The 13,089-nt window shown below is 40.1% G+C and overlaps 1 protein-coding gene across 1 annotated transcript; it reads left to right on the top strand.

Moving 5' to 3' along the window:
* The first annotated feature begins 10,867 nt into the window (after nucleotides 1–10,867).
* LOC133014514 (protein S100-G-like) lies at nucleotides 10,868–12,866 on the top strand. Its single transcript, XM_061081776.1, has 3 exons — nucleotides 10,868–10,944; nucleotides 12,272–12,405; nucleotides 12,514–12,866. Exons 2-3 carry the CDS (start codon nucleotides 12,277–12,279, stop codon nucleotides 12,637–12,639), a joined length of 255 nt encoding a protein of 84 aa, XP_060937759.1. The 5' UTR covers nucleotides 10,868–10,944; nucleotides 12,272–12,276; the 3' UTR covers nucleotides 12,640–12,866.
* The last annotated feature ends 223 nt before the right edge of the window (nucleotides 12,867–13,089 follow it).

Raw genomic sequence — 13,089 nt, 5'->3', positions numbered from 1 at the left:
CCTCATCGCTCTGAGGGTGGATCCATGTTTGTGCGTGTCAAAATTTTGCAGTGTGTGTGTGTGTGTGTTTGTGTTATTGCAATAAACACTCATGAGAAATCCACAACAAATTAAATGCCCGTAGTCTGGTGGTATAGCAGAATTTTGCCATGCAATTCACACACACAAGAAACTCTTTAAATTCGATATCTCCATCATAGTTTCTGGCCATTCTCCCAATGGCCTTGTCAAAGTCAGCTATATTAGTTTTAGCCTGGAGTAAACAGTATTACAGGTAACAGCAAGAAATACATCTAAGTGGAAAATCTGAAAAAAAAGTATATTAACGCATGTACATGTGTTACTTCATCATTTAAGGTGAGCATGTTGAGGCTCTTACTTTATCATCAGGTCTTTCCAGTTCTGACTCCATCACCTCCTTTTACTCCTCTTTCTTGAACATGCCATCCACGAACACAATGTTCTTAATGGCCTGTTCTATACGAGCCACAGCTGCAGCTGAAAAATATTCATGTGTAGAAATTCCTTTTTATGAACTTTTTTTTTCATTTGGCATCATTTTTTAGGTCACTAGAATCCTCAGTTAAGTCACTCACCATTTTGGCCTTCATTCAGGAATGATGATGACGGAGGAGAAAGCCTCTTTTTAATAAGCGCTAACAAGCACCGCCTGTCAGACACAAACACATGAATGTGTTTATAGGAACACACATGCTGATTCATGGGATCAAAATCTGACCTTCAAATTAAACCATATTATATTATGCAGTTGTTATTTTTACGACTCTTTATAGTATATATTTTTTTATTGAACTCGATTTACAGGGATGTGTGATGTAAATGAGTTGTTAGTTTAAAATGTGTCTCAAAATATTATATTATTATTCATGATATCACTTATATGAACCTCAGACACGCAGTAATAATATCCTGTGTTGCAGTGCTGGTATGTTTTGCAGCCAGTTTACATATATGTTGAAATGTAGGGAATGATAAATACTGCAGAATAAAAATAATAAATACTAAGGAAGTGTGAATACACTTCACTTAATGGTTTCTGCTGCATGACGTGTACTTATAATAATCAGAATCAGAATCAGGTTTTATTGGCCAAGTAAGTTTACACAAACAAGGAATTTGACATGGTGAAGTGGCTCTCAGTGTGCTTGCACAGAACACACATCACAAAACAAAACAATACAAACAGTACGATGGTCTAGAAAAAAAAGATTAAAAAAAAGTGCAGGGATAAATATTAAACAGTATGATACAGTAGGGTTGAAGTAAATAAATACAATTGAATATAATTATAATAAAATATAATTCCGGGAGTAATTTTACAGTGGTATTTATAAAGATCCAGGGTTATTGCACAGTGCTACAGTGGGTTGGCTGTTCAGAAGTCAGACGGCGAGGGGGAAGATGCTGCTTTTGAGTTTGGAGGTTTTGGTAAACAGAGATCTGTAGCGCCTCCCAGAGGTGGAACAGGTTGTGTCCAGGGTGTGAGGGGTCTACTCTGCAGTGATCTTTCCTGCCCGTTTCCTGGAGGTGAACAGTTCTTGGATGGTGGGCAGGTTGGCACCGATGATCTTTCCTGCAGACCTGACTGTCCGTTTGAGTCTATTTTTATCCAATTCGGTTGCCAATCCAAACCAGACAGTTATGGTTGTGCAGAGAACAGACTCGATGACTGCAGTGTTAAACAGGATCAGCAGCTCCTGAGGCTGGTTGAGCTTCCTAAGCTGGCGCAGGAAGTACAACCTCTGCTGGGCCTTCTTGATGATTTTATTTATGTTAGGTTCCCACTTCAGGTTCCGGGAGATTGTGGATCCCAGAAACCTGAAGAATTCCACAGCCAACACAGGACTGTTGAATATGGTGAGGGGGTGCAGTGCTAATAAGGTAATTACATGAAAATAAGTATCTGTATCTGAAAGGGGGGGTTACAACTTTTTTGAGGGACATGAATTTCCCAATTTAAATGTTCATGTATTTTCTCCACAATAATCGGCTCCACTTTGAGAAGGAGTTTCTTGTCCAAGATTAATCGAATCCCCAGTAAAACACACACACACACACACACACACAGAGACACACACACTGCAAACCTTTGACACACAAAAACCTTAATCCACCCTTATATGATGATTGTTTTATGACCTGTGGCCCAAATTGACTGTGGAACTGGTTTCTCGCTGTACAAAGAGCTTAATCAGTAGGATGGTGCTTTATCCACAGTGTCGCACAAAAGAACTGGTGAACTGGTTTGTTGGGACAAAGCAAGATGTCCATTTTCATCATGAATCAGCACAAATATTTATTTCTACGTCTAGGTGTGTCAAACATCGGCTCTTATAAAATAGGCTTCTTCCTTCAGTCTGATCACAGTCCGAGCTGCTGACACAGACCTGATCTCTCTTCACCTGCTGAACCTAAACCCTAAAGTGAGTACCGATGCAAATTTGAGCAAAAAATCTGAATAATTGTTTTCTATTTCTGCAACAAGACATTTGATGAGACTCCACAATATTTTGTTTGCAATATGTGTATATTATGTGACCTCTGTATGTTTTAAATACATGAACTCCTGAACATTTTTCCTCTTTACTAAACACCGGCATGAATCTTTTTCTCCAGCTGCAGCCATGGCACGTTTGCAAGGAGCCATTAAGAACCTCGTGGAGGTGTTTGTGGAGTATTCTGATGGTGATGGCAAGTTAAACAAGGAGGAGTTGAAGAAGATGATGGATAAAGAAATGGATTGCCCTGAGGCCAAGGTAAGAGACTCAACATGCTCATCTTCAGGATGAAGTTACACATGTATGCACATCTATATTTTTCACCATTCACATACATTATTGCTGATCTAATCACGTGTTCTCTAGGCTAAAATGGCAGAAGGATGTGACAAAGGCCAGGGAGGGAAGTGTAAAGGAGACCTTGACTTCGAGGAGTTTCTCAAGCTTGTGAGCTGCATGGCAAAATGCGGCTACAACAAGAAGAGAGGCGGTGGAGCCGGCTGTGGAAAGTAAAGAGAAGACCGGTGTTGTGCAATAGGAGTAGACTTGACGTTGGCTAATTAATAATAATCATGAAATATGATTATTAAAATAAAAATTATCTATCAAAAATAATTAAATTATTAATTGAAGATGATCAGTAATCAAATAACAATAAAACCACTAATGAGAAAATAGGAATTATCAATTAGAAAGTACAAGCTATCAATTAACAATGATAAGGTTATCAACCAAGAATAATGAAAATAATTAGTCCAACACAATAAAATTATCAATTTAAGAATAATACTATCTATATTAATAATTGAGAAAGGGGGGCACCACCCTGGTTTCCCAGGGGCCAACGATGTCAAGCTATAATTATCAGTCTCATAATGATAAATGTCAAATTAATAATGTCAATATTTTAATATTAACGATTACTTAATAAACAGTGAAGGCTTCTAAGTTCGAGCACAGGCGATCATAATCCAGCTGCAATCACATACATATGCACAAATAATCACAGACTACAGATACTTTAATTACAAAAGTATTTATTAAAAAGGGGAAATAAAGTTATAATGTTATTCAATGATTTATCATTTTAACAAGCTCCAATATTTCAAAGGTAAACACAGCAGCAGCACTTATCACAATTCAGAAAATACATGGACAACCTGCGGTCTACCTATGTATGTCTGTCTCTATGTGTGTGTGTGTCTGTGTCAAAGTGTCTCTCTGTGTGTGTGTGTGTCTATGTGTGTGTGTGTGAAATAAAGTTAGTGTTATTTAATGATTCATCATCTTAACAAACTCCCATATTTCAAAGATAACAACAGCAGCTTATCACAATTTAGAACACGCATGTAACCTCTGGTCCATCTATGTGTCTCTGTGTGTGTGTGTGTCTGTCTGTGTCTATCAATGTGTGTGTGTGTGTGTGTGTGTGTGTGTGTGTGTGTGTGTGTGTGTGTGTGTGTGTGTGTGTGCGAGAGAGAGAAAAAGAAGGGGGGGTGGCGATGACGCGTAGTGACATCACATCTAAGATGGAGGCCGATCATGATTCGTGGAATCAAGGCCTAAAAACTCTCAAAATGGCGGATTGACTACAAAACAAGATGGCGGAGCCGTTATGAATTTAGAGCCAGGATGGGAGGAGAGAGAGAGCGGAGGCGTGGCAATAATAGACTCAAAATGGTGGGTTAACTTGCGTTATTCAAGATGGAGTCTATGTTAATGACACCATGTGGCCGGAGCGCACACTGGTGGTCGTCACATGAATTACACAAAGGAAATTTTAGACAAAGAGAATTCTTATCTCTGCTTGGCTTTGGGGGCCGAATGGTTTCCAGATGTGTTCAGCCTCTCTAAGCATAGATTTAACTATGTGACATGACCTGTATTATGAATACAGGTCAGAAGTGTGTATAGGTCGGTTTAGAAGGAGAGAGAGAGAGAGAGAGAGAGAGAGAGAGAGAAAACATGAGAAAAACATGTAAGGAGAGTTCAAAGAAGCTCTTAAAAGTACACGCCTGAGATGAGTTAACTGTGATTCACCCCTCAGCCCTCAAGCGAGCGTTGTGGGCCGAGGTTCTGATCGGTGAAATCACTGCAGACTCACACAGACGTTAACAGTGCGTGGCTGGAGGCTTTCCTCGCGGCCTCAAGCACTAACACAAAACCCGGAAATGAACCGGAAGTAGCGGCTCGTCGTAGCCGGCTAAAACAATGAGACTCAGCGGTCTCGCAACAAATACAATCAAATGTTAAATAATATGCTACGTATCAAAACTAACATCTGCCCAGATAATCAAGCCTCTTACTGTACCACCCTCGCGGTGTGTCTGCACCTCGGCGCGAATGTGTCGGGGGCCAGTGAATCACGTAGTCTCTCTCACGAGCGGAGCTCCGGGCTCGGCCGCTGGACCGGAAAAGGAAGCGAATTATTCGTGCTGCCTTGACGGAATGAAACTTCGTCTTCTTCTGTAACAGCGGAGATCGTGCTGTTTTACAGGAACGGAGTGGATTGCCTCTTACTCCTCAGCGGGATGAACGTCGCGCTTCTGCAGGGAACGGCTTTGTGGAAGCCGTTTGTGGATCGTTGGAAAAAGGGAAGTCTATAGAAGTGTCGGAGTCCGTCCAGCGGGGCACTTCCTGTTTCGATATTTCAAGTTAAAACCGGAAAGGTCCTATCAAGATAAAACTTTGACTGAGATAAGAAGAAAATGAAACGACTTCAAATAAAAATGATATTAAACAAACGTCTAATCGCCTCCTTAGTTACTGAGTCGTGTGGTTAGACCTCTTGAGGTCAGAAGACAACTTGAGCAGCGTGGAAAAGAGGAGGACGAAGAGAGTCTCTTAAAAATACCGAGTTAACTAGTAGAACCCCGGAGGGGTTCTGTTGTTGCTTGGGCATCTGAGTGAAGAGAGAGAGAAGTCTGTGAGTTCAGCCCTTTTAAGTCATGTCTCAGGTGACTCCCCCCTGGGAGGAGGGGTCAGGGGTCAGTGTGGCCCTCCAGCCAATTGAGTTGTCAGGATTTGGCCCCCAGGGGCGGGCTTACCGTGGGGGACCAGGACGTGATCTTTTGCCACATGGAGATAAGGGCCCATGCTGGATTTTTAAATGTAAGGGGTTACCCGAGCCTGGCCTAAGGTTTTACGACCCTTTGTTCTAAGTCGGATCACTGGGCCTTGCCCAACACCGGTGGCAAATGTGACCTGGAAGCTAAAGAATGTGACTTTCATTTGTCCTCACTATAAGAAATAAAGAAGATTAAAACTATGGCATTGAATGTGTTGTGTGTTCCTTTATCTGTTTATAACAATCACTGCATGCGTAGTCATATTCAGTGTCACTGTGTGTGGGAGCAAACAAACTTGCACTGACTGTTGTGCCGACCTCAGAGCGATGATGAATATTTTACCTGTGGCACAGAGCAACTGGTAAAGCTGGTTTCTCGCTGTACAAACCACTTCACCAGGTGCTCTGTGCTTTAATTACAGTGTCGCACAAAGGGACAGGTGAACTGGTTTGTTGGGACTGCATGAGATTTCCATGATAAGTATTAGTCATCACAACTCTTTATTTTTATGTCAATGTGTGTCAAACATATGACCTATCTCTCAACATGAAACTGTCCATAAAACAAATAAGATATTTCATCATGGGTTCAGACCAATGAGAACTCAGTAGTATAAACCACATTATTACATGAGCACTCAGTAATCAAGGCACAGACCACACCCATCTTTGAACTTGTTTCTAAATTAGATCTCAACTACACGCCTTCACATTTCCATGACTGCAACTTTAATCGGTCACTTGTCATACAATTGTAACACAAAGGGAAACTATACAGTTTGACCTCTACCACCAACCACCCAATACACACATAAAGCAAAATTTACAATGAGGAAACATGAAAGGCAAGTAAACAGAGATAACGATAAAATTATAAAGATAAATCTCTGAAATGCTTTACTGACATTCTGGTCTGTGCTGGACCAGATTTTTAATAACATTTTCCATAAATTCAAGTGGATTAATTTGCTGCACAAACTTTTGACTCACTCTCAGACGTCAGGCATCAAGATAAAGACATTCAGTGTAATATTCTCACAAAGCAGCTGCATTCGGGTGAGGAGTAGGCGAGACAAGTGATGAAAGACCGTCGCCACTTACATCCACCTCATTAGGGGATCGACCCTCCATGATCCGCAAAGACAAGACAAGACAAGTCATAGACACAGCACAGGCTCCAGAAACGGAGGGGATGAGCTACAGGCCTTAGAAATCTGCTGCACTGTCGCAGAAGGTTTGACTTTTAAACAGGTTTTTGTTGGAAATTGGCAGATATTAACCTGAAGCAGCACAATAGAAATGGCATTTAAGCTGTTTTAAAAAGGAACTGAATTTGGCGACATTGACACAAATAGGAAGCTCAAAGGTGTTTGTGTTTACTGGCTCTTCTTAACCACCAAATATTATGTTACCCTGGAGGAAATGTGATTTACCACCATATCAAACCACTCTCTGCAGAATATAGTGAGTTTATATGTTAAATATATATATATATATATATATACATTATAATAACATATTTTACCCAACCCTAACCATAACCCCATTATGACAAATTAAGTTAATAAGTGGTCTGCTAACGGCCCAAATGACTGGTTCCAGGAGCAGGAACAATAGTAGTGAAAGCATGAATTATCTCTAATGTCTGTTCTGCTCCACAAAGACATATAATTAATCCTGAATACCAGCAGAGACGCCACATGGGTAAATGAAGAAAATGCATGTTTTAGTGAACTTCTCTTCTGCTCCTGTGCTGCTGGAACATGTCTCCAATAAACTAAATCTTCTCCTCTCACTGCTGTTAAGAAAAAACACACAATCTATCTCACTGCAGCTGTTAAAGGTTGGATATCTTTCAGATAAAGATACAGTTTGTCTGATTTAGTGGAGCGACTTGTCCCCACCAGAGGGAAGCACCCGGACACACAGCAGCCCAACATGCTCGTGTACTTTTCCATAGCTGGAGCCACCGCCCTCCGGGGCAGGGCTTCATCCGCTCTGTGGAGCCTTTCAACAGAAACACTGGGTGTGGTTAGAGTGGCTTGGAAAAAAAACAACAAAAGCATCCAGGTGTATTTACTTACCCCACAACAGACGTTTCAAAGTCGAATTATGACAAAGAAAGACAAAGGGATATGAATAGACAAATGATCACATCAACTATTTTAGTCATTATTTATTACTCAGTGATAGGTTGAGCAAATTTTATACTATGAATGACAATAAAATATGCTACCAGCACTTTCCCCTCACAGCAAGGCGGTTCCTTGCTCGAATTGTAGCTGGGCCAAGGCCATGGAGTTCGCATGGGATTTCCCTGGGATCTCCAGTTCCCTCCCACAGTCCAAAGCCATGCATACTGGAGTAAATTGGAGACTCTAAGTTGTCCATCGTTGTGATTGTGAGCCTGAATGGTCTCAATATATGGGTCTTTCGCCCAATGTCAGCTGGGATTGGCTCCAGATACCCGCGACCCTCAAAGGATAAGTTCTTTAATTTCTTGGTGATAAAAGGATGCAGCCTATAGTCACTAAGATACATTTCGTCTTCTAATGCAGCCTCCGAAGGATGCAGCCCCTGAATTGAGACACAGCTTAACAATCATAGATTATCGAACCAAAGCCTGACCGCCCGTCACTCTGATCATCACATATTCCAGCACACAGTCAAAACTCAGGTTGTGATATCAGCAGCCCCCCACAGTTACACCACATTGTCTGTGTGTGCAAGGACAAGATGTGATACTCGGTAAAGTACAAAAGCCTGGAGGCTTTAGCTTCTTGAGCTTCCAGTTTCACAACAGCTCGTATTCTTCTCATACGATACACTGCCGTAGAAAAAACTGAAGGTAGAACTTAATAATACAATGCAAACAGTCCAATTATCAACAGTTTGTTTGCTGCAGGAGCATTTTGTCAGTAAGAGACTCAGCATAAACAGCAATGATGCAAACTGACAACACACAGAAACAATGTGAAACCAGAAATCACAGAAGGACAAAGAAAGAGTGGTGCACTGTGCACATACGTGGTCCATTGTGTGTCACTCTGAAGGTCTCATATTTCCTGGTGGCCAATAGAAACTCATTGTAAACTGAGCTGTGTAGCAACAACAGCGTTGTTCTTTAATTAATTTTTTTGTTAAAACCAAACAACTGCCGAGGGAAACCGGCTCCAGTTTTCATCTACCCTCCCCGTTCAGGAATACTGAGCCACAAGTCATAAACTTTAATGAACAGGATTGCAGTGTTGCGCAAGTGGATCTGCTTGATGGTTACAAGCTTTTTTAGAACAAGCTCTGTTAAATGATTGCATGTGTTGCTTACAGGAATCCAAAGACATATTAAGGATCACATAACTTTGCATTTTCTGCACATTCTTAACCAAACGAAAAACCTGAAAAGGCAAAAAATGAGGACCAGGCAGCAAGAACAAAAAGCCTAGAGATATATCTTTCTTTCTTTCTTGATTAAAAGCTGCTGAAGTAAATTAGCTGCTTCCTCTGTGAAATCCTCTACTCAGGGTAAACAAACACATATTTGCACGTACACACACACACACACACACACACACACACACACACACACACACACACACACACACACACACACGCACACGCACGTACCCAGCCAATGAGTTGTAATGGAAATTTTTTTGGGCCGTGTTACCAACAGATGGGCGGAGAGCTCAATGACTGTTTTGTCCAAAACACAGAGCCCTTCCCTCACGCCACCTCAGTTCCCTGCACTTCGTTTTGTTTCCTCATGTAGATTTTAGAAAAATTGAGACATACTTATATCCATCTAAACAAAGGAAACTCCAACTTTTTCAAAATGACTGTCTGTACAAACTTTAAACGCAGTCCATCCAGGAGATTTCACTCAGGACCGAATCCAGCGAGCGACTGTATTCTAAAGTCAAGGAAACCATTTAATACAGTAAAGATGGTGCATTCCTGCTAATTGTTTCCGGTGTTTTATGTAAGAGCTGTTTTCTACTCAAACCTTAGCTAACAATGACGGTACAGTTCGGACAGTTTCTCACATATTCCTTCCCAAAGTGGCTTTGGTGAATCTTTGAGACTTTGCACTGCTCCTCTAATTAAGACTACAAACCACAAGCAGCTGCGTTCCAGCAGTGGAACTCACAAAACCACGTCTTGAATGCAAAAGGGTTAATTATTCGGGACCTGTGGCAACAAATTTATTGCCCATACAATGAGCTGATACGTTGCAGAAGATGTTTTTGTCTGTGCCCTGAGGGACTGAGGTCTGTTTTCACGTGGGAAGACATCACCAGCGTTAGAGGCACAAACATTCTCTGTCAGTGAATCATGGCGTCCCGCCCTCTGTCATCTTTGTCGTCTTCTCACTTAGACAGTTGCAAAATGTTGTCTGGAGATTGTTGAGATTCAAAGAAAAGACAAACAGCACTGAGTATAGTCAAAGAAAGTTTGAAACTGGTCAAGTGACATTTCAGTGAAACAGAAACTGGAATTAAGAAAATAAATTGCACATTGATTTATATATTTGACTACAGAATAATCCCCTAAACTTCAACAATGGAATACAAAGCATAAATGTAAATGTATACACATGGAAACAGAATGACAACAATAAAACTCGACCACAAATTCACATCGCAGCCTTTACTCAAGAGGGATTTATTTTTTCCAACTGCATTTTCATTTACAAGCTGCTTTTTCTTATACTAACTCAATTATCCATTAGATCGCCTCTCGAGGCCAGGCTGACCGGAATCTTCATAATCTTTAAACTTATAAAATCTGAGAAAATACATATAATTGATTTGCATTCAAATGATCTGGAAGACCCCAGTGATTTGATGCTGCAGCTTTAAAGGTTATAATGTGTATACAGTGTATTACTTATGTTTTCATAGTTTGTTTGTTAGTCATTGTTTGTTTGTCAGTTAACAGGATCATGCAAAACCTATAACAATTCAGTGTGAGTCAAGGGAACCCATAATATTTGGGTGCAGATCCAGATGAGGGGGCAGATCCACGATTTCTTTTTTCTTTTCTTTCTTCAACATTGCGAGATCCTCAAAGAGTAATAAGGCTTGCAAACTAAATAGTGATATAAAGTGTAAAAGTTGTGTTCCCAACTGTAAAATGTCACGCAAATCAAGAAAATGTTATTTGCATGGATGAAAATATTCAACTGACTGTTCGGTGGGGGGAAGTGAAAAAGGAGATGAAAGGAGGGATATGGGAAAGGGAGGGTGGGGGCTTGGAAAGAGGGAGTTGGACTCCATTTATAAGGTTTGTGTCCGTGGTCTCCTCTCAAATCCCTCTCTTCCAACCCTCTCGATCTACACAACTATTCTTACAACTTTGGTAAGTGGAATACTTTAAAGATGGACATTTTTTTGCATTTTGTTTACCCAAAGAGTTGGTATGTAGCTTTATGGGGCCTCAGATGCATGAAGTGAGCTTCTGGGTGTGGCTCAATCTGAAGTGTCGAGTCCGTGTCGGTAACAGGATGTAGACCAATGAATACATTAATATCACTGTAGCATAAATACAGTATTTGTTCAATATTACAATGCAATTAATGGAGATTCAGTGAGTTACTAATTTATCACATTTTGTATTTTATACACAAATCAGGAAACAACCCTGAGTGAAAAGCTAAAATATCCCATCTTCAATTCATCTTTTCATGTTCATGTAGATTTCCTTTATGAATCTTACTGTAAAGTTAGTCTTTTCTATGCTGCCCCCTTGTGTTTAGGTTTTTATATGATACTAACAGTTTGTTCTCAAAGGAGAAGAATAGACATGATGGTCATTTAGTTTGTATTAAGTGTGAATGAAGGAATAATAAAAAAAAACTAGATTTAGTCTAACCTTAATCCCAGTTACTACTTATCAAGAGCTAGCCCTAATCTTAACCCTTAACCTTAAACCAAACCTTAACCTAAACCCCACCTTAACCTTATCTTAACCTAACCTTACTATATGTCGTCATCTTAAAATGTAATGATTTACATTATGTGGACTTGCTTTTTGTAAGTCCCTGTAATGTTTAATTATTAGCCCAGAAAACCACTCATACAAATCCACCTCTGTTTGGTAGACTATTGATAAATGTATCATTACCTATAAATTGAAGTCCCGTCAATGCAACTTGTCATAGCAGACAGGTTCTGTGGTTCTGTGCACGCTGGCTCACTGACACCGGATGGAACTGAGCCTTTGTTAACAACATTAGTTTCACCTGCACTTTTCCTGCTGTAACAAGTCAAAAGCATCTGCAGCACGTTCAGTCAGAGGCAGCTGATAAGATCAAACTCATAGATGCTATTTCTAAATAAGACAGGGTGGAATAACTGGGTGGAGCATTTAGTTAAATTACCCCATAGATTTTACAAATGCTAACTTTACTCATCCTAATGAAGCCTTACTGGCTTTTTATTGAAAAGAAAAACTACAAATGTGATTTTTCGTTAACAAAATGTTCTTATTTTGGCCTGAATTATTTTAGTGTAATGAAATAAAATGTAAATTCACTTACTGACTAGCTTGTAAAAGGATCAAGTCCATTTATGAGCCATAGCAAGTGAATTGGGCAGAGACATTCCTGATAGTATCACACAACAAACAAACTGAAGAAGAAGAGTTCAATCAATGTGTTTAAATCAGTAATATTTTATCATTTCAGCCACCATGTCAGCGATCAGCCGTGCAATGGCCTTACTCACGGATACCTTTGAGAAACACGCTGGAAAAGATGGACAACCCAACATGTCCAAGGCAGAAGTCTCTGATCTGCTCCATGCTGAGTTTCCTCAGACAGTAAGTAAAGCAGATGGACTCCCATTGCAACACAGAGCTGAGAATACCTTTTTGTCCTATTTCTAATGTTTTACATTCTTCTTATAACCCCTGACTTTCTTTCTGTAGGGCAACAACAAAGAAGTAGTGAACGACTTCTTCAGCATGCTGGATAATGACAAGGATGGTTCTGTTGACTTCAAGGAGTTTGTCACTTTTGTGGCAGCCATCACCGTGATGTCCAAACAAAAATAAAGACCTTGGCCACATTTCCCCAGAATGTTCTCGTTGGTTTAGAAGGAAAAAGCTGAGTGTTCCGACTTGAACCAGCGACACAGTCACATTTATAAAAACATACATTTCATTATCATATGTTCCGAGGAGGAAAAGTTGGTCAAACACACAATTAAATTTATATTCTGTAGTTTATTATGGAGAGTCGACTTGAACATTCCTGAAATAAATGATGTGACACTTTCAAACTTTTGTTCCGTGTGTGTTTGTGTGTCTGTTGTTCTGCCTTTCAACACAACATATGAACTCAAGCGTCAGTTCCTCATTTAAGGACCCGTTGTGCCTATTGTTATTTCACTGATTGTATGGTTTAAAAACAGATTAGGAAACAACACTGAGAGAAAAGCAAACAGTTTATGTCTTCATGTGATCCTTGGAGCTTAAAAATCTACTGGCTCTAATGAGGTAATT

Source organism: Limanda limanda, chromosome 11, assembly GCF_963576545.1.
Source record: "Limanda limanda chromosome 11, fLimLim1.1, whole genome shotgun sequence".
Classification (NCBI taxonomy): Eukaryota; Metazoa; Chordata; class Actinopteri; order Pleuronectiformes; family Pleuronectidae; genus Limanda; species Limanda limanda.
The sequence above is the reverse complement of the archived record's forward strand: the minus strand, read 5'-3'. Positions and strand labels throughout refer to the sequence as shown.